Below are 22,506 nucleotides of genomic sequence, written 5' to 3'. Positions count from 1 at the left end.
AATACATTAATTCTACCACCGTGTCTAGCCATTTTAAAGGGCAGAAAAGGCTTGTTTTCAAAAACATTTACAAAGTAAATGAAATATTCTTTGGCTAACAAAAAATGATTACATACAGGTAAAGAGCAGTGCTAGTGTTTCTGTTTTTTATAAAACAAATGTTATTCTAGCAGCATTTAAGGGTGGAATTTTTATCATTTTATAACAAACTTTTCCAGGCTGCAGTGCATTTAATCCGATACATGAAACAAAACAATTAAAGCTTGTAGCAAATAATATTATGTATAAGCTTTTTCAAGGAGAAAGCAAAGCATGAGCTGGAAAGCTCAGTTGGTTAGAGCTTGGTGCTGATAACACCAAGGTTGCTGGTTTGAATCCCCTATGGGACAACTGCATATTCCAGCAATGCAGGAGGTTCCAGCATTGCAGATTATCCTCAGGATCCCTTCCAACTCTATGATTCTATGATTCACATGTGGAAGCTTTTTTGTGAGGTTTGCTTTGTGTAAGAAGGGATGTTTACACTGTTTGGGCTAACCCAGCAGAGGTTTCCCACCACCAAAGCTACAGTCCTCCACAAGAATGACACAACCTAGTATCACTGTGCAGTTTACCTACAAAGTACCATAATTTTCACTCTATAAGACTAAGACGCAGCAGACCATAAGACACACCTAGTTTTTGGAGGAGGAAAACAGGGAAAAAATATTCTGGATCCCAGAAGCCAGAACAACAAGAGGGATCACTGCACAGCAAACCCTCTCACTGTTCTGGCTTCTGGGATAGCTGCGCAGCCTGCATTCACTCCATAAGACACACACACATTTCCTCTTACTTTTAAGGAGGGGAAAAGTGCATCTTATAGAGCGAAAAATACGTTAATTCAGCAAGATTCTTCATAGTAACGATACATGAGCTTTGACCACAGTGACAACATCAGTTGTCTAGGATTTATTCTATGGCCAGAATTGATACAAAAATGACTAAGAGCAAGGTGACCACAAGGCAGCATTGTCCTGTAATTACACATTCTTATAAATGTACCACTATGCAAGGAAATATAAAACCACAGGAGAAACATTTACTGAACACCAACTTTGCATTTCCTGTACTTCTGTCTCCAACATATAAATCTGTTTCATTTCCCAGCCCCAGATATTCTGCAGTGCAATGTCATCTCAAAGAAAGATTTCCCCTGGGGGAAACCGATTGTATACTCATGCTCTAAATAATAGCAGCAACAGAAACTGGCCTTGTTAAAGCAAGTGATTAGATCACACTTTTTAATACGAGGTGCCTAAATCATCGGCAAAACTTATACTGGTTTAACACCTTGGGCTAAGGGTGAAATCCTATGCACACTCAATCCTATGGGAGCAAGTCTATTGAACTGTGAGTAGATATGTACAGAGTTGCACAGTTAATTTCCTTTAAAGCTATATTAGGTTAGTAGCAATCATGCAGCACTGTGTGAACAGTACTTTTTTCTCAATTAGTCACCGCCACTATTTAATTTTTTTTTAAGCTTTGGATTAATCTAATCAATTTAAGCATGCAATCATCACCAATACAACCCTATAAACCACTTACATATAACATTTCTTATTTCACCTTTTCAAACTGCTCTATTTCTGGTGGAAATGAAGTGTTTGTAGCTAAAAAAACACCCCCAAACAAAACAACTTCTTGCAAAGCATAAATGGAAGCAAACTTTATAACACTGGTGCAACTTCCCCCTTAATAATAATAAAAACTCCTGATCTATTCTTCTGTACCACTCAAAATGTGTTACAATTCCATTCCTACAGATGCATACACAGTGACAAAAACAAATCCTTTGGAACAGGTAATGTCAAATTCTGAAAGGTTGGTAGAGTTATTTTTTTTTTACAGTTCACAACACAACTGATCCTGGAAAGACCTTATAATGTCAACAGAAGGTCAGCATTTGAACATCTGTACTGAGTATGTGTGATCTGGGTGTTCAAGAACAGCAGTATTTTTAAGAGAGTTTGCCAATTAATGTCATCTGGTGTTCTGTACCAAAACTGCAAATCAGGCAGAAGCCCTGCAAATAGTAATGGAAACGTTATTGTGTGGTGTATTTATTAAGAAACACAAAAAGAGTAGCAAACATTGTTGTTTTGTCAGACTATGCAAGCTTTTAATATCTCTAGTCACTCAGACTTTCAATTGAGATTTATTAACCTGTCAAAACAAAAAGCAATTTTAGAACATACACAATTGCAGTTCATTTTAGCACATTTATTGCTCTATAAACAGTACATCCAGTCTTGTCTTTTAAGGGGGCTAAACTCAGGTTTCTCTTCTTGAAACAAGCAATTTCTATAATAGGAAAGTTCTGAGGGGGATGGCAAACACAAAAGCAATGCAATTCACAAGGTACATATTAAAATAAATTGAATTATATTTTTCACTCTGATTTTAGAGGCCTTCTTTCAGGGCATATTAACAACGTAATCCTAAACATACCTACTTGGAAGAGAAATCAATAGAACCAGGGAATCTGTGTCATATAACTTTCAGAGTATGGGAAAAAGCCAAGTGATAGCAATTCTTACATCACAGAAGCAACTCAAGTTCTTGCTTCTATGTAAGCATACAGAGGATTGAGGCTAAAGTGATATATTGAAATAGGTACCCACAGGCCATCCCTAGGTCATCATGCATCAATTAAAGAACATCATGCACAGTATTTTGAATACTGAACATGTATATCAACTATACTGAAGTACAGGTATCCCTTGTTCTTCCAACACCTGCTCTGCTCCTAATGCTACTATTCTTATACGCCAAGGTTTTGTTCTGTACCGACACCAAAATCCTTTTATTAGAATATAAAACTTTCACAGATGAATTTCTTCATCCTTGGAGTGACATTGAGCCTGAAGTGCTTTCCCAGTAATCGCTTTACGCAAAGCCAAAAAATCACATACTAGTCTCGCATGGTGAATCGAAGGATCAGTCATAGCGATTGCTTCTGTTTTTAACAACTGGGTGAAAGAGGAACTTTAGATCTTTTAAAAACTGTTTTGAGAAACAACACTTTCCTTGCTCAGAAACATTTATTGTTTAGAAAGAGGTGGTTTAAACCATTTCATGTCTCTCTTCTTCCTTGTGTGTATCTTAACAACTCTGCTAGGAAAGGAACAGCTCGATAGAATTTTAGAAAAAATTATCTAAAATACGCAACACAAATGCGACCCAGCATAACCAAAATCCATATATTTTTGCTTGTTTCAATAATCAACATTTTTTGGTTGCCACCCACCCGGCCCCCACATTCCCTGGCATGCATATACTTGCTGATTGAGAGAGGTCTTTCATGCTCTGTGATACTTAGAGGGGTGTTTTTCGTATTCTGCTGGTCTTTGGGGCAGGTAGCAGCTACACTTCTGTTAGCGCCAAAGCACAGCATGACATAAGGCAATTCAGAGTCAACAGGCCAAGGCTAGGAATTGGTAGAGGCTTTCTATTTGTAAATAGAAGTCTTGCAAATATTCGTTGAGGCATTTTGTAACTTGACCTTCCTCCAAAAGGAGCTAAAGTATAAAATCAATCAAATCAATCATGGCCACAAAGTTATGTTCAATTATGCACAAAATCAACAACAGACTTCAACAGGAAAAGTCAGAAAATTAACCCTTCAAGTCACCAAAGTCAGAGCGAAACAGAATTTAATAGGCTGTGCACAGCTCCCCGCTGCAACAATCCATCTCATGGCTCCAACAGTGTGGGGGTGGGATGGGGATAACCCACCCTGGGTTGACCTGGGAACCAACCCCAGCCTGGATCCTGTTCCTTGTATCTCCTCCATCCTTCCCAACCAAGATCAGGGGTGCCTCCCTGCTCGGAATCAACCCTCTTCTCAACAGCTGCAGAGGCAAATAATCTGTAAATTTTCAGAAGAATGGGAGCGAGGACTAGACTTAGTTGTGACTCTTGGTGCCAGTTGAGGAGAAGCCCAAAGCTAATTTGACTCAAGCAGATATAGAGGCATGTGACACAGAGGCAGGAGACTTGATTATCTAGCACAGGCTTCCTCAACTTCAGCCCTACAGCTCTTTTTGGCCTACAACTCCCATGATCCCTAGCTACCAGGACCAGTGGTCAGGAATGATGGGAATTGTAGTCTCAAAACAGCTGGAAGGCCAAGGTTGGGGAAGCCTGATCTAGCATTTTCCAAATGAGCAGCAGAACTAGAAAGAAGGGGGGGAAAGTACAGAACAGACAAGAACAAGTTGATACTTTAACATCCCTTCTCCAAAGTTCTATGGTGCGAAAGTTCAAGATATGGTCCCTTCAATTAGATGCTAGGTCACTAAAAAGCATTCCCTCCCCTCACTCTTGTGTTTTCCTTATAAAGTAAGATTGAAAAAAAAAAATGTTTCGGTTTTTCAGACTCACGATACGCAGCATTTTTAAAACATACAAATCTCTGCAGCACTTTGCCTCAAGATCCCACTTCAGCTCAGATAAGCCCCAAATCTTTCCTAAGTGGCCCTGCTTCAGTTCTTGATTTGGGATTTGTACAAATATTTTGCATATACAACTATACAGATCCAAATATTTATGTACACATCTATATACAAACACAAAAACTGAATAATGGATAACAATGCAAGCAGAATAAAGTAGGGTTTAGAGTTAATGAAGGGGGCTCCAATCCTAATCCCAGTTACTTGGATTAAACCCCATTGAATTCAATAGGATTTAGGTCTGCATAAAGGTAAAGGTAAAGGGACCCCTGCATAGACATGGTTAAAATTGTGCTGTTATATTTTTTTTTATATTTAGAACTCATCTAACACAAAAGAATTGTTCGGGTGGGAAAACCAACACCTCTACACTGTCAGCAAAACTAAATAAAGTTTAATATAATTTAAAATCCATGATATTTATTCCCTGATTTAACCCTGGCCAAACAAGCAGGTTTCTCTAGCTTAGATTTTGGAGGCCCCAGAATAGGAGGAGGTTCCATAACTGGGGACCAGCCACCCAAAACACATTACTTATGGCATTTCTGCTTGAATCTGCTTCACAGATAATAGTATTAAGGTGAAGGGTTTGATGGATCAGGTATTATTATACAAATGGCAACAAGGAAAATCTCTGGGCTCTTCAGTGATTATTATTACAACTATTCAAATTATTATTGTTGTTGTTGTTGTTGTTGTTGTTATTCAAATCCCATTATGAAAATTTTCTGGCTTTTCCCATATATACAGTACATAGTAAAGAGAATTTCCCAGGTTTCATGAAACTGAAGCCTAGGACGCATCTGGCCATCAAACAGTACTTTATAAATTACAAATTTACAATCAGCTTATAATTGCACTATATTCATGGCTGCTGTCTACTGAACTAATATAAGATAAGATACTTTGCCCTCTTTATGCAATAAATAGTTTGTTAGTGTTAATAAACTATACCTTGTATGCGGCTTTGTTGCCAACTGAGAGACAGTAATATAGAACAATAATAATAAATATAGCCTTGGCACCTCATAAACTGAAGACAAGTAAGAGAGAAACACGGAAAACCAAATATCAGGATACTTTTAAAAGCAAATTTTTGTAATATGAAATCACTATTTTTTAAAAAGGTCTTAAAATAAAGGCTACGGCAACAAAACAAAATGCATTTGGCCTTTCTGAGTTTTCTGCAGACCCCTCTGGAATAATAAATTAAGAGAACAATAAAAATAACGCTTACAGAGCAATTCCTTGTTTTAGTCGGTCTTTGTTCTAAACCTGTGGAGATGCGCAGTTATGACAAGCACTGGGGCAATTAAAAAAGCAACTTCAACTATAGAGGGAAGATCAATACCCTGAATCTTTTTAAGAAGAGGATTAATTCATTGCTTGCCACAACCCAGAGCACCTCTTAAAACATTTTATGAGAGAATTCCTGTAAATTAAACCTAACTATTCAATGATTGTTCTGTTGGCAATGCCAGAAGTGCTAAGGGCCTTGGAAAGAGGAAAAACACAACTCAGTGAGTAGTTTATCATGAAATAAAGTTCTTTTTTTCTCTTTTTTTGCTTTCCCCACCCTCCCTCCACAGCTTCCTTATGGATAATATGCGATAATACATGTAATGAGCTCCCTAAAACAATTAGTAGCATATCTCCAGCGACCTGCTAATCTGAATGTAATGTTTTTTCACCAACCACGGCATGCTTTCACACCCACATCACGTAGAGGGGGAAGAGGGTTACAAAATGTAATTTAGTATTCTGCCTCATATTTCATCAAGTCCCTTACCAGCTGCTTGATATATTATCAAGACGAGCGCAAGCACATTCGCCCCCCTTGACAGGGGCACCCCAAAGAATATAAGCAAATTGTAACTCTTTCTTTACATCACCACTAGCACCTAAGAGAATGGCAATGTTGACCATATTTTCGCTTTAACAATGGCTGACGTATTGTGGATATATAACAGAACCTAGGCCAATGGTTAAATTGCTTTCAATACAGGCAATATCTCATCCCACCACTCAAATAAAAAGCAGGCCAGCTGGAGGTGAGGAATTTTGTAGCTGAAAGTCTTATAATCGAAATAAATTGCAAATGCCTCCAGAGTCAGTTTAGATCAGGGTGGTCCAACACATGGCCCTTGAGACCTTTTTTGGTGGCCCTTGGCAACATTTGATGCCCTCACGTTGTCTTCCCAAGCTGGGTAAGCGAGCTGCTGGGCTTTGGGATGAGGCATGAGCAGTAACAATGATGATGAATGCAAGCTTTAAAACACAAGTCAATGCCAGGTACAAAGATAACCTACAAAGCTTTGAATAACTCTTCTGTTGGGCATTTGGTTGTCGAATGAGGCGTTGCATTGGAAAAGGGAAATAGTCTCAAACTGGGGAGAGAAACTTTGCACAGACAGCTCAAAACTGGTAGGGTTTTTTTCTCCAAGGGGAAAAGACATGGGGCTTTCATATCAATTCCCTAAAGGTGAAAAAACAGCTTGAGGTGGGAGATTTTAAGTTGAAAAAGGACACAAAATGGTTCAAAAGCCATTTTCTTCAGCTCATACACAGCACACCACAGGTTGCTTTGGGTTGGAATAGAGTATCCAGAACTCTGATATTCACGTGGTTTAAGCCCAAGTGCCTCAATTCTTATCTTTAAAATGGGAATGAATACAACAAATTGTACAGTTTTATGCTGAATATGAATAAGGTAAAAATAGTGAAGGAACATATGAAAATGCAGATTTCTGCTCTGCTACCAAGTTAGACAACTGCTTCTTCCTTGAAGTGCCCTGCATTAGGTTTACGATTTGCCACCTTCTGCTAATTCTTAGTACTCAATAGTGACAAGCTCTTGTGAAACTGAGGCAGTGAAAAATATTGGAGGAAAACATTCCATATTACAAACCAAGCCTTGCACTTGATTTAAAATTTAAAGTGGGAAATGTATTTGTAAGGAAGTTTTAATGGATACAACTAACGAGAGTTGCATTAGGGCAGCACAAGTTAGCCCATTATAAACAGCTTGCAAACCATGCATCCAGAGGCATATAAATAAAAAGGTTTGGAATGGAGAACATGCCTTTATTTAGTGCCAAATTGCATTTAGTGGTTCAGTTCAGCTCTCTGGTCTAATGCAGTTTCCCAAACTTGGGTCTCCAGCTGTTCTCATCATCCCTAACCATTGGTTCTGCTAGCTAGGGATGGTGGGGGTTGTGGTCCAAAAACAAATGGAGATCCAAGTTTGGGGAAACCCAAGGGATTATATAAATAAGCAAAATGAGTTTTAGACTTAAGCTTCATACTGTTTCAAGCATTGTGGGGCAGGGTTGACATGCATAGCGCTCCCTTGTTCCAACTATAAGTAAGAAGCCCCAAACCAGGGACAACACTTGCCCAGAAAGGGGTGAGGAGACTTGGTTCAACGTCTTGAATTAGTGAAAGCCAGCCTGGTGTCCTCTAGATACTGCTGTATTAAACCCCCCCCCCAAAAAAAAATCCCTGACTACTGGCCCTGCTGGTAAGGGGCTGATTAGATTTTTGAGTCCACCATGTTGAGAGCACCATATTGCCTTCAGCCAACTGAAACCTACACTGTAGAACAGAAATTTAGTACAGTGGTGCCTCGCAAGATGAAAAGAATCCGTTCCGCGATTCTCTTCGTCTAGCGGTTTTTTCGTCTTGCGAAGCAAGCCCATTGACAGCTTAGCGGATTAGCGCTATTAGCGGTCTAGCGGCTTTTAGCGATCAGCTGTTAAGCGGCTTATCAGTGGAACAGCTGATAAGCTGCTTAGCGGCTTAGGAAAGGGGGGGGAGCGAAAAAACCCGCGGGAACTCGCAAGATTTTTTTGTCTTGCGAAGCAACCCCATAGAGAAATTCGTTTAGCGAAGCGCCTCCAAAACGGAAAACCCTTTCGTCTAGCGGGTTTTCCGTCTTGCGAGGCGTTCGTCTTGCGGGGCACCACTGTATCTATCATCTAATCAATCACAAATACTTTAAAAAGTTACAGCTAATGAAGTTGTTGCCCATTTGAAAACCCAATTTTGCATTTTGCTTCTTTACAGCTGGGCTCAAGAGGCAAATGTCTTTACTCTGTTTCAGATACAGGACATACAGAAATAATGTCATGTTCAACACTCAAAACAAAAACATCATGAAACGTGTTACAAAATGTCCTATTCTGAACATTTAGAAGAGGTTGCTTGCACTCATACACAAGAGCTCAAATGTTGCAGGTGGAAAACTCGGTGTCCAAACAGTTAGCACCCAGATTTATAAATATATTGGACACACTTAAAACACTCCTGTTCATTTGTAGTGTACAGCAGCAAATCGATACACATTTGCATTGCAAACCATTATACACAATGAAGAAATAGAATCTTTGCCAATACTTTCCCACTTGGTTTTTTTTATAGTTGCTATCAAATCTCACATAGAACTTACTATATTATATAAAGAATGAAATTCAAAGCATGACCTGGGATTATACACTGCCGCTTTTATTACTATGATTATTCCTACCTTTTCTGGAGGCGGAGGAGGGTTAAATCTCTTTGCACAGACTAAAAACACATCAGGCTCTGGCTTGCCAGCCTTCACTTCAGGGTCATCTCCCAACACAATATGATGAAATAAATTAAAGAAGTCTTTGTGTCGACTTGTTTTCATTTCAAATGTCACCCGAGATGAGCTGGTGGCAACAGCTATGGGTATGCTGTGTTGATGTAGATGGCAGATTAGTTTTTCAACACCTGTGAAACAGAAAAATATATATGAAAGTGTTAAAATACACTTGTTTGAGCAAAAATAGAGGAGCTAGATTTACTGGAGTTGTTCACCCCACCTTCTGAACTTGATTTAGTTAGTTCTCTTTCCTGCCTTCATCAAAAGACTAATGGTTGATAATAGAGCTATTTGGGTGTTTGTACCTTGTGTGGGATGGTTTTCGTTGCTGCCTCCTGTATAACTCTGCAAGAAGATCAAACCTATCCATTCTGAAGGAAATCAGCCCTGAGTGCTCACTGGAAGGACAGATCATGAAGCTGAGGCTCCAATACTTTGGCCACCTCATAATAAGAGAAGACTCCCTGGAAAAGACCCTGATGTTGGGAAAGATTGAGAGGACAAGGAGAAGGGGATGACAGAGGACGAGATGGTTGGACAGTGTTCTCAAAGCTACTAACATGAGTTTGACCAAACTGCAGGAGGCAGTGGAAGACAGGAGTGCCTGCTGTGCTCTGGTCCATGGGGTCACAAAGAGTCAGACACAACTAAACGACAACAACCTTGTGTGGATTTTAACTGTGTGAGGGGGAACATGTGGCTGCATCTTCTGCCACTGACGTTACATCCTCACTGGCTGCACCACCCATCACCCATATATTTTAGTCCTTGTCCATAGAAGTTCCATCTCTCTAGTCTTGCATAGGCTTTAAAAAAATTATTCTGTAGTCCCCAGGGCTGCTAGTGGTGGAAAAATGCGTCCCCCTCGAAAGAATCCTGTTGCCCTAACACGTCCTTGGTGGTGGGCTGCATTTCTCATACATCAGTTAATCCCTGTCTAAGTCAATGGAGAGTCTGTCTCAATAAACTTGCACAGGGGGAGGGAGTTTGTAGCCCAAAAATTGGTGGAGCAAATGCCCCCAAGGACCTCTAAAGCAACAGAAACCTTCATCCCTACAAGAAACCTTCATTCCTACAAGCTGATTTAAGCTTCTGTTTAGCAAGTAGAAATACATAGTACAAATGAAATGAATCTGAACTTTTTAAAAAAGGTGATGGATTTTTTTATGAAAAAAAGAAATAGCAAAAACAATTTTGAATATGAAACAGGAAAGTAAAAAAGGAAAGTTTTCTACTGCACATCCCTGCAGGTGTATAGAAACCTCGAAGTGCATCATACTACATAAAATCAAGATAGTATGCAGAGAAGACATCTGTAGACTAAGAGGAACTGTGTTGTAATACATGAACTTCTGGCCAAACAAAAACAAATAAAAGGAAAGGATGTAATGCATATTTAGTAGGTCTGATGTAGTTAATAAAGCTGAAAGGATCAAAATATATAAACCTCAAGAACTTTAAACAATAATTAGTCACATGCCAAATTTAGAACTCTGAAAACAGATGTATTTTTTAAAAAAATCCTGACAGAATTTCTCATGGGACAATAGAAGCTTTCAGAAAGGAATAATTCAGCATTTTCCATTTGACAGCTCTGAAAAATACATAAAATAACTCAAATTAAACTTTTTCTTGTGGCTTTATTTTCCCCCTGGTGCTTCTGCTCTTTCTAGTCTGCTAAAAACTCAAGTAGCAGCAATTATTTTGGTGAGAACGATTCTCTTATTTACATATTTTGCTTTCCACAATGTATTTGCATTTATCCTCTGATATTAAGGATACATATGGGGCTCCTCAATTCAATGGGGTTTTCTTTTGATATGGAATGCACAGCATTACACTGCAAAGCATGCACAAAAAAATGTGTGTTCATTTATGTATTATTTCCATATACAGACAGCTTGCTACCTGAAAATCTTGAAACAGTTCGCAATTGATAATATATATATATATAAACACAGTACGTACAATAAAAATCGTGTCAAATTATTCACATAAAAACTGAAATATAACCGTATACTTAAACACAGTATCACTATAAGGTCGAAGAGCTTTACACAGCAACAAAATGTAAAATTCCAACAAACCAACTTTTCGCACAACCACTCACGCAATCTCATTCACCACTACTTTCGCACAACCACTACAATCACTCACTGCTTCATACATTATGTCTGTCAACCAGCCAGCACATTCATATACCACTTCTACTCAACAATATGACATATAAATTTATTGAAATGCTAGTATTATAAGCTTTTTTCTAGCAACTGGTCTGTCCTTGTTTTTAATGTTGCAATGCATATCAGTATGCTTTCTGGGGCCCTCCAAAACAGCAACATAAGTTTAAATCCAATTGCATGACTTGACAGTGGAAAATCCAGGTCCCTTTTGTTTAAAAAGGAGGAGGGGAATGTTTAGGAGGCATTTCACCCTCTCTGCAGACTATAATTAATGCAGTGACACTTTACAGAGGTCATTAAACTTCCTTGCCAACCGTTATTTTGAAAGAAAAACTATCACTTTTATTCAAAACAGCAATAGTTTAGCAAATGTTTACCAGTCTTTCCACTTGGGACTTCACAAACCCAGGTGAAAGGATAAAAGAATTACTACATAAAGCCTCAGGATACATACATGAAAAATGATGCAGTCTGCACATCACTTAGAATTTATTTAAACCCTTCCACCTTTTTTCTTGTCAAGCGGGTCTGTGTTAAACATTTAAGGTATTCTCAAATGCTGTGGTATCTGTGAAGCTGTTGGGGATGAAACATAACTGATTAATGCTAGGGTGGGTTGATTTAAATCATGCCCTTTTAAATAAATGATTCCAGTCATGTTTCCCACAATATTATTTTTCAACCAAGTATGGATACTAATTAGCTCCTGTAGCAATTTTAGAATATTGGTATGCAACTAAATATATCCTGTATACTACCTAGGAACATAATGCAGAACGTTAATCATACGGCCCCATGTACCTTTTGCACTATCTGGATAGTCGGGTCAGATGAATTCTGAAATGCATGGATTTCTGAGCAAATCCAGGAGCACGCAAGTGCCAAGAGATTTCTAGAAAGGGCTTGTAGTTATTGGGCATAACATGAGATCAACAATCAATAGCTGCCTTGTTTGCTTAGCAGTCACAAATAATCAAAACTAATTATATTGCAGACCTCATCTATTTACATGGATCTTCCAGGTTTCTCTTTCATTTTCTTAAAAAACCTGGTTTTGACCAACTTTCTTTTAATGTGTCAATGATTCAAAATAGACTTCAACATGTTTCCATTAAATTTAAATTTCACTGCAGGGGGGTGGGGACAGACACAGTCGGTTTTTTAAAGAAGGAAAGCTGGTTTTGTTTCGTTTTTACAAAAGCAATTCTGATTTCCAGTGCCAGATTTATGTATAAGCTAAACAAGCACTTAGGGCCCCACTCTTTTGGGTGCCCCCCAAAATTTAATATTAATATACTTCTTAATTGCATTTCTGTTCAGCAATTACTTTAATAACATACATATTTTGTTATGTGCAAATGGCATTTAGATACCTATAAGGTCCATAAATTACCATATAGCATATATTCAACACAAAAAAACAGCGACAATTTGCTGTTGACAAAGGACAGCTGGACATATAAAGGGCCCTATTACCTTTAGTAGCTTAGGGCCTCATCAAACCTAAATCTGGCCCTACTGATTTCTGATTAACATGAGCTAAGAGAATAGCTTGCTCTATACTTTATCAGTTTGGAGCATCAGTGGAAGTGGCTATGAAACTAGCATCACATCCCACACTATAACTAGAAGGGGTGGGTATCTCAGATTTTAGGATCACAAATGCAGTACCCCAGACTTCTGCTATTAGCCCTTTGGACTCTTCCCAGACCGTACCCCATCTCCTTAGAGAACTAGAGCTACAATAATGCCTCTTCTTTAAAGGGATGTTGTTTGCACAAGCGTCTGGTTGGGGGATCTCCAAGTTTCAGTGAAAAACAAAGTAGATTTGGCACACCTTTAAAGGCCATATTCTGAAAGATCTACAACAATTTCTACAAGCTGATGTTATGTTAACAATACTAGTTTACACATATTTTCCCTTTATTATATCTCACATTTACACCTTTGAATTGCATGGAGCATAAGATGTGTACAAGTCATGTATTTTCAGTCCACCAGGTGACCCCAAATCCTGCCACTATAGCATTAACATTTGATGCTTAATGTTTCTAATGTTCAGATTCTCCCAGCTACAGCAAACATCACTATGAAACTTTGCTTACAGGCATATTCAGCATTGCACTGACTTTGGTAAAGGGTCGATTTTTTCGGCTAGAGAAACAGTAGTGGAGATAATATTGAGAGGAGTAATTTGTTTCCAACACTTAAAAACACACATTTACTAGCTTTACTTATGATTCAACTGGGCTGAGCAAGCAGTCCTCAAAGGGTATTCAAATCCTTTAACATATTAAAAGCTAGTCTCTAGCACAATTTTTGACCAGACATTAAGTTAAGATAATGTGGCACCAGGCACTGTGCAGTTGGTGCTGACCCATGACAGGGCCTTTTCGGTGGTGGCTGCATGCGCTCCCTAGTGATGTGCATATGTCTCCAACATTATCAATTTCAGGATAAATACTCAGGCATTTGGTGGCTGAATAATGCTGTTCCTGGCAACACTGTATGGAAGGATTTTAAAACTGTTAACTGTTTTGTTAAGTTTTTAAAAAAACATAAACATGGATGTGTTTGCTGCCCTGGGCTCCTTTGGAAGGGAAGGATATAAGTTCAATAACAATATCTATATAGGAAGGCCTATACAAAATATGGCGACGTGGGTGGCGCTGTGAGTTAAACCACAGAGCCTAGGACTTGCTGATCAGAAGGTCGGCGGTTCGAATCCCCGCGACTGGGTGAGCTCCCATTGCTCTGTCCCTGCTCCTGCCAACCTAGCAGTTCAAAAGCATGCCAAAGTGCAAGTAGATAAAAAGGTACCGCTCCGGCGGAAGGTAAACGGCATTTCTGTGCACTGCTCTGGTTCGCCAGAAGCGGCTTAGTCATGCTAGCCACAGGACCCGGAAGCTGTATGCCGGCTCCCTCAGCCAATAAAGTGAGATGAGTGCCGCAACCCCAGTCAGTCACGACTGGACCTAATGGTCAGGGGTCCCTTTACCTTTTTATACAAAATATGGTAACATTGAACTTCCATCATGTTCTTACTTGTTGACCAATCAGACTTACTTTCTCTGTCTGTCTCTGTCTCTCTGCATTTCCTATCAGATAGGGCTGCTAGGCTAAAATTAGCAATCTAGAGAATGTCGTGTAAGAGGCACTTAGTCATTTTCTGCTGCTTAAGACAGATGATTAAAAACTGTGTCTTGGTGGTGCAATAGCTCCCAGGGATTTAGACATCAGTATAACACAAAATGTAAAAACTGTAGAATCTGTTATGTTTTGGTCTTAAATAGAAACAGATGTACCAGAGATGGATTCTCAACAGGAACACAATCAATTATCTATTTCTTCTGTTTCTTTTAAAGTAAAAAATAAAAAATAAAAGTCTTCATCTACAACAATTCTATGCAAATCCCTAGAACTGCAGGCTCAAAGCAGAGAGCCACCATTTTTTAAATGTGTGACAAAGTAGAACAAAGCAATTCTTGGAAAATCATTAACACATCCATTTGGAAAGTTACTCACATTTCAACAAGCAATATAAATTAAAGCATTATTCCCAGTGGAAAATCCAGTAAGCAGCAATTGTCTTTTTAACTAGCTTAGGAAGAAGAACACAATAAACAGCAGCAAGAGAAAACATGGAAATGATGGCAGTACTGTGGTATAGCTCTCTGCTATATCCCGTAGTTTGCCAAACACCACTTTATAGAACAATTACAGGTTCAAGCTGTGAGGGCGGGGGGCATAGGTTTCCATTATTTTGGAGAGAGGCAGACTAGTAGGTGCTGAGTTGCATATTATTGGTTTCGCATCACCAAAGTAAAATAAGCTTAAAACTATTTGGAATGTGCAATGGCCTTAAATAACCATTCCAGAAATTCTGTATTTTCTGCTATTATTATCGGCATCATCATCACAAACTCCCATTAAAAAGTCAAATACAGGGATATTATTGCATATTGTCTTTTTTGCACCTTTCAAAAAGCATTACTTTATTATGCATGACTCTTTAACTGAAGGCAAGCAATGGCCATAGCACTGGCTTTCAGATTCTGGCGTGTAGAAACTTTGCATAAATGGGGAATTAAGAAGAATAAATGCTCCATACTGTTGATTTCCCAATTCTTCTGTAATGAAGAGTGGATCTTGGATATGACAAGAGTTAATTATTTGTATGTAGGGGTCAATCCACAAACAGGCTATATGGCCTATTTTTGTCCATGTGATTATGAATAGCTGAATGGGGAAACATCTGAGTGAAACAAATGCAGACATTTTCATGAACTGGAAAACATGCAGAAAGGGAGAACAGAAGCAGCTCCCATTCCATCAACTTTCTTAACATACACTTAATATATCTGCATTCATTTTATATATAAATTGATTTTTTTATGAAAGAGCAGTAGTTTATTTGCTTAATATAGCTATTCAACCCCTAATTAATGCACGGTGTGGATTCAAAGGTGTAGAAACTTGAGTATCGCATACTAGCTGTGGCATTCTTTTTACTCACTACTGATGCCTTCCTTCTTCCAAGTCTTCTGGCATAAGCAGGGAGCTTGTGCAAGGAAAGCTCAGGTCTCTCATATTATGGCAGGAGGCAGAAGCCAGGGCCAAGAGGACTTACACCACTTGTCTTCTCCAATGCCCAGCACAAAGAGAGAGAATAGACACTCTCCTTCTCTGAAGTTCTTTCCCCCCCAAGTTTGTGCTGTGTTTTTAAGAAAGCATGAATGATGCAAGTCACTCTTGTTGCTTCTGCAAAAACCCAGCCAACATTTGTTGTGTTACCGCTGTATTCTGCCCGGTTGGCACTGACCCTTAAAAGGACTTTCTCATTGGTGGGTTCCCATTTGTGGTGAGCTGCACCCCTCAATGTTAACATTCAGGGCAAATTTAAAAACATTCTTTTTCACCTAGGCATTTGGTGGCTGAAAGAGACACCGTTCCTGGTAACTTTGAGATTATAAATTGTGAGAATGTAAAACATGTTGTTAAAAGTTTTTAGAATGCTTTTATTGCGCTGTTTCCTATTTTGCAGGTCCCTCCCACCCCCCACCCCAGATTCCTTTGGGAGTAAGAGTGATCCAGCAGTACAACAATAGTCACCCCTCCCAATGCACATGCCAAAGCACTTGACGGGGTATCATGCCTGACATTGTGGAAAATGAACACAGACACACATCCTAAAGACAGTATTCCCTTTAATAGGTAGAGGGTAGTGGAACTTTGTTTTTGGGCATCCATGGGACACTACAGAAGGTGTGGAGAGGCCTGTGAAAACAGCTATCAACAGCTTAAAAACACACGGCAACTAACCATACACGCATTCAGAGCTGTCAAGTAGAACAATATCACATGTTCTCTCCCTCCCCTATGCAAGAGACAGATGGCATTGCTGAAAAGTGCATCATATTTATTCTTAGAAGACACCTCAGTGGGTTTTTTGAGAAATAAAAAAAAGTTCAATCTTCCAAGGTGATGAGGAAACAACCAGGCACCAGAGAAAAGCATTTTGTGAATGCAATTATTCAAATTCAAACTGCAAGATTTAATTGGATATACACACATTTGATTAGAGGAAATACAACCTGGCATCAATGCAGCGGTGGGGAACACTTTTTCTTGCTTCGTTTTACTTTCATGCAGTAGTTCTTCTATGGTTATTGGAAGGTCCAGGGCATCTCGCATGATCGTTAATCCCTCCAGTGTCTTTTTACCCATTGCTAAGGATTTTACATCCCAGGTATAGGTTTTTCCAAAGCGGTTGCAGATTTCTTGGAACACAATAGTATAAAGACGTTCAGTATCTGAGGAAAGAAAAAACACACAATATTAGTGGCATGATGTCAGAATGGGGCGTAATTACAAATTATGTTGCATTCTTGGAGGGAAAAGACAGCGCTCTTATTGGTGAACACGTTGGCAAGAATAAAAGACAATACAATAGGGTCTTGAACTCTTGGCCATAAGAAATTCATCTTGAACATCATGTAAGCCTTTTCTGACAGGCAAAACTAATAACTTCTGACTTAAGGTCACAGCCAGGCCACCCAAATCAGGGTGCCACATAACCTTTAACCTTAAATACATGGCAACAAGATTATAAATTCACATTCACACTGCTATAGAAGGCAAACCCTCATATTTTCAAAACACACTATTGTGGGCTGCAATGCACAATTACGTGTTTGGAACATATTTGTGGAAGAAAAGGAATGCCTTAATTGGGAGGTAATCTTTATCTTGGAACTGAAGATAACAAATGAAGAAGGAAATCTGGTACTCAAGGGATGTCATTACATATTCTATTTAAACTATAAAGTAATTTATTTTGCAAGCCTTTGAACAGGACTTTAAAAGTTCTTCAAAAGATGCCACAGTCTGCATTATATTGCCAGTGGCACTGTTACATTTACATCTGACTAGATTTCAATTACAACCCTATAACCTATAATCAAGGGGGTTTAAGAGCAAGTAAGTTCTCTTCAGGCCACACTCATGCATATAAAGTTTCAGCCCAAGGAACCAACCTTCTCCTGAATTCATTAGTTTCGAAAAAGATAAGCAAACATAGCCATTATGGTACAGTTTTATTGCGGCTCTTAAAAGCAAAGTTGTTGAGCAATTGTCCCCCAGTAAGGTTAAGGGGTCTATTTTTTTTTTAATTTGAGGCCTACTACACAAAAATACAAAGGTAGGTTGACACCGCTGGTTCACGTGATGAAGATTCATTGCTATCCATTAGTCAATCATCATGGCACATTTGGCCATAGCATTCTTGACTTCTTTTTAACATTGCCTTAATGTACCAGTAAGGGTTCAATTATACCACTGCAGCTGGCAGTGGTCCGTTTCCAGTTCTTGAAATATGAAATGACATCACTGGATGCCAAAGGATCTCATTACCTTCAGCATCACCTTGAATGCTGACAATGTAGAGCATTTCTTATACTTCCTTGGAGGAAAAAAAGATAGTTTCCCCAAAAAGCATGTCCAACTAATCCATTAACAGTCATTCCATTTGGCTGCAGTAGAGCTGAAGACCTGCTTAGATGAAGTCTCATTTGGCTCTTCCCCTTCTCAAACTGTCTCCCTCAATGGCCATATGACTTTAACAAGTAATAGTTCCTGAATTTGGAACTAATTTGGAACTAACAACAGGCTTGTCTTCCTGTTTCCTTCCCATCTTCCCCTTACCTCTGCTGTATTATAATCCATTTATCGAAAATCTACAATAAGCAACAACAACGAACAGTGCATGAGCACCACCTGTTTACTTCGTGCAAGTTTCTAACTCCCAAGTGGCTTGCAACTCAACATTTCTAGATTCTGCATTCTTATCATGAACCTGACTTTAGCTGCAGTAATTTCATGCAGTAAGCATTTGAGGTCATTTCAGCAGGTCAGTTTGCTAGTGCCCAATGGAAGGGTGATCCATATACCTCACAGAAGCCATTACATCAGTCTGTGATAGAGGAGTGAAAAGACAGCAGTGCAGGGCTACCATCAGCTCTGCTGAGAAGCTGTCATCTGGCAGCAGACATTACATCAGGCCGCAGCAGAGGGAGGAAGAGAAGGGATGCAGCCTCACTCTATCATCACAGCTGAAAAACCAGCAATTCTTGAATCCTGTCCCTGAACTTTTCCAACTTTTGCGATCAGAATCATGGATTCCTCAAAAGCTCACAAAGTCTCAGTCAGCACTATTCTAGTGACTAGGCTGGAAAAGATGCCATGACTGATAGCCTGATGATGCATGCAATACACAAACAAACAAACTCATACTCCGTTCATTTGGCACTGCATGATGCTCTCAGCAAGCTTATGTGAAAAGGAATTGGCAACATAATTAAGATGTATATCCTTATTTTAGTGCTGAAAAAGTTCTGCTTCTATATTGGTTGCAGGGAATCACTGATCTACCAAGAGATTGAGGATGACTCCTTTCTATTCTTATACCCTTCAATAATATACCAAAATATAGTAGAAATAATGACCACACAGAAATGACAATAAAACCTAGATTTCATATTAAGTCTAGATGCAGGCCTATTCATAGAAGCAAAATTCCCATAATGAAAAGAGAGAGAAAAATCTCCTGAATCTGGGCTTGAAAATAGATGGGCTATAATTTTGGAAATTTGTTCAGAAGCATCTTCTGCTAGATTCAAACAATTACACCAGAGACACCCAATAGGCACAATGATTAACACTAATTTCCTCAGTTGGGTTGTGTGATAAACTGTCCCCAGTGTAACAAGCATATCTGAATTCTGAGTATTGTTTCAAAGTTCCTATAGCACATGCTACACATATATTGGGAGTGTAGTTTAAAACCATTAAACTGGATGGAACCTCAAAACAATTAGCAGCCTTTGAATGATGAGTCAAAATTCTCCAACAATATATTAAAAGACAGGTGCAAGCTACACATATTGCAGCACTTTTTTATAAATCTCTTCTGAAATAAAAATAATAATGTAATTGCCAACAACTAAGGATTGCAACTAATTTAATCAAGCAATGATTTGAAATTAATTTTTTTGATTACCACTTAACATAATTCAATGAAAGTATCTATAACTCATCCTAATGGAGAGCAGGTATTCTATTCTTTTAGGCTTTAGCTGCTGCAAACAAGTTTTTTGCCATATTACTCAAGACAGCATAAGTACTTGCTATAAATGGATGCTACTGTATGCACATTATGTTTACTGTTAGTTGGGTGTAAAAAAAAATGGTTGTAGTTTGCTTCTTGATTTATTAAAAATGTAATTCACTAGTGCAAGAGTTCAGTTGTTCAAATAGTGTAGTATTGTCACCAACTGTTGTCCCAAGAAGGCTCAAGCAGAGAATTATTATTCTTATATAGTTAATCCTTAAAATATGAAGCATAATCACACAAATTTAAAGCGTACTCACACTAATTCATTTAACAATTTTTACTGTATACAATGGTGTTTGGCTAAGGAAGATTGTAAATTTTTCAACCAGGCAGCTTTTTGAATAGTCAGGTCTCTTAAAAGGCAGAATGGGGACTATTCATACTTTTTCCTACTTGCATCTCCGGAAGGGAGTATTGGTAAAGGATAGTCATGATTCTGGTATCATGAAGGTTCAACTTTTGACTTAAACCCTTAAGCCTATCTGCACCACAGTTATCAACTGATGAGCTTATATCTGAGGGTTGGGACAAAATCACACACACACACACAAAAATTATTTTCAGTAGGATAAAAAATCCCACCACACCCCCAACAATGACAATACTGGTTACAAAGTAACCAAAGAACAAAGTAACACATTGCAAACAAGCCATGTGCTTCAGTCCCTTAAATCCTTTATGCAGTTTGGTGAACTTTCCTCTCTCTGGTCCCAGAGAGAGATCCTAAGCTTGTTCATCACTGCAGACCTTTTCTGTTACTAGCTGCCTCTGATTTCAAGTTCTGCTATGAGATCTGCAGCTCAGGTTTTTGGGGATGAGTCATCATGGATTCTTTAGCACTGCAGGGAGGTGAACTAGATCAGCCTTGCGGTCCTTTTCCCACTCTATACTTCTATGATTCCAATATTAAGCTGTGATTATTAGTCATTTTAAAAGATCCATAATGCCTCAGTGGTGCTTTTGATTTAGTTATCACTTTAAGGATATAGTTTAATTGCACAATGACTGCCACCCTCAAATCCTTTTAATGAAGGGCAGTGTAACAATATTTTAAATAATAAAATGTGAAGCACATTCTACCCATGTATAACAGGCTACGTCAAAATCATCTTACCCAATCCCCACACACTGCAAGCCAAAACAACCAGTTTCAGATTAATAGGAACTAATGATTCATCCACCTTCACACAGAAGTAAAAAGAGCCAAGTGAGAAAAAGGAAAGCAAGACCACAGTTTTTACGGATATATATTAACACTTAGATTCAGACGGTGGTGCTGTAAGACAAGGAGAAGAACTGCGAGAAGTCTCAAAAGCTAGGTTTACAGCGCTGATTTGCCCTAGCCCAAAGCACACTGGGGAGCTATTGTAAAGCTGAATGTGCACAAGTTAAATGTGCACGGATTGCAGGCTTACTCTATACCAAAAGCCAGAAACCAACCAAATAGCCACTTGAACCACTGGATAACAATGCACAAAGGAGGATAGAGTAGATGGACAAAAACTCAATGTTTATCTTCATCTTGACAGAGGTTGGAGAAAAACCCATATTATAACTGTTGTTGGGGAAGGCAATGGAGGGATTATATCAAGCTAAGATGAAAAAGAACTTGTGACAAAACAATATCAATACATTTCCAGACCCATATGACATTTGTTCTTTTTATTTGCCCAAGCCTTTTAGATGAGCTTTATTTGAAGTATTTTTACCTGGCTCTTAAATATTAACAAAGAGCAGTAGGAAAGTTATTTGACATTGCTGAATTTTGTTATTCTAATGTTTTATTTTTTAAAAAAAACATGTTAGCCAATTGGGAAGGCTATTCCCCCAAATTTAATATATAAAATAAATAAATGATATTCATACATTCTTAAAAGAGAGATGAAATTACTTGTGATTTTAAAAAGGGAAGATTTTAGCCAGCTAACTTACTACATGATTGGAAGTTATCTTAAGTAAAACTTACTTTTAAAATGTGCTTGACACGTTTTAAATGGATCGCAAACAGAAGAACAAATTATCCCGTATTACTAACTTGTTGATATTCTTTTGAGTGTCAACATGTATGTATGGAAGGACAATGTGGTATACAATATGTACTTGCAGAGAGTCCTTCACCAAATGCTCTTAAGAAGATTTAGCACTCAGGCATGGGATAAGAGGAGAGAAAACTGGATAATGAACGAGAAGCAAAGGGCTTCCTTTTTTTCTGAGTATGTGAGTGAGTAAGTGGCCATTGCAATTGTTTCACACAGCCTTACATACAGTTACATTAAACACACTAGTGTTTAAACACACTAGTGTTTAAGACCCTAAACAACTTAGGCCCCAAATATTTGAAATACCACTTCTTTCTGTACTGACCCCACCAGGTATTAAGAGAAGGCAGAGAAGGCCTTCTTGGTAGCTCTGCTGTTCTTAGAGGTTCAGGGTGGGTGGTGGCTCAGAAGAGGGCATTGTCTATGAAAGCTCCTAAATTGTGGAATTCCTTCCTCACAGGTGTGTCTGGCACCTTTACTACAGTTT

At 38.6% G+C, this 22,506-nt stretch overlaps 1 protein-coding gene across 1 annotated transcript in view; it reads right to left on the bottom strand.

Moving 5' to 3' along the window:
- The window catches only part of PUDP (pseudouridine 5'-phosphatase), a 58,661-nt gene that overhangs the window by 19,109 nt on the left and 17,046 nt on the right, over window positions 1-22,506 (bottom strand). Inside the window, exons 2-3 of the mRNA XM_081858781.1 lie at window positions 16,904-17,122; window positions 9,025-9,254 (exon numbers count right to left, since the gene is read on the bottom strand). Of these exons, the coding sequence (XP_081714907.1) occupies window positions 9,025-9,254; window positions 16,904-17,122 (449 nt within the window). The remainder of the gene's footprint in view (window positions 1-9,024; window positions 9,255-16,903; window positions 17,123-22,506) is intronic.

Source organism: Podarcis erhardii (genome assembly GCF_964252035.2).
Source record: "Podarcis erhardii genome assembly, chromosome: 4".
NCBI lineage: Eukaryota > Metazoa > Chordata > Lepidosauria > Squamata > Lacertidae > Podarcis > Podarcis erhardii.
Note: the sequence above shows the minus strand (reverse complement) of the source record. Positions and strands in the feature narration are given on the sequence as shown.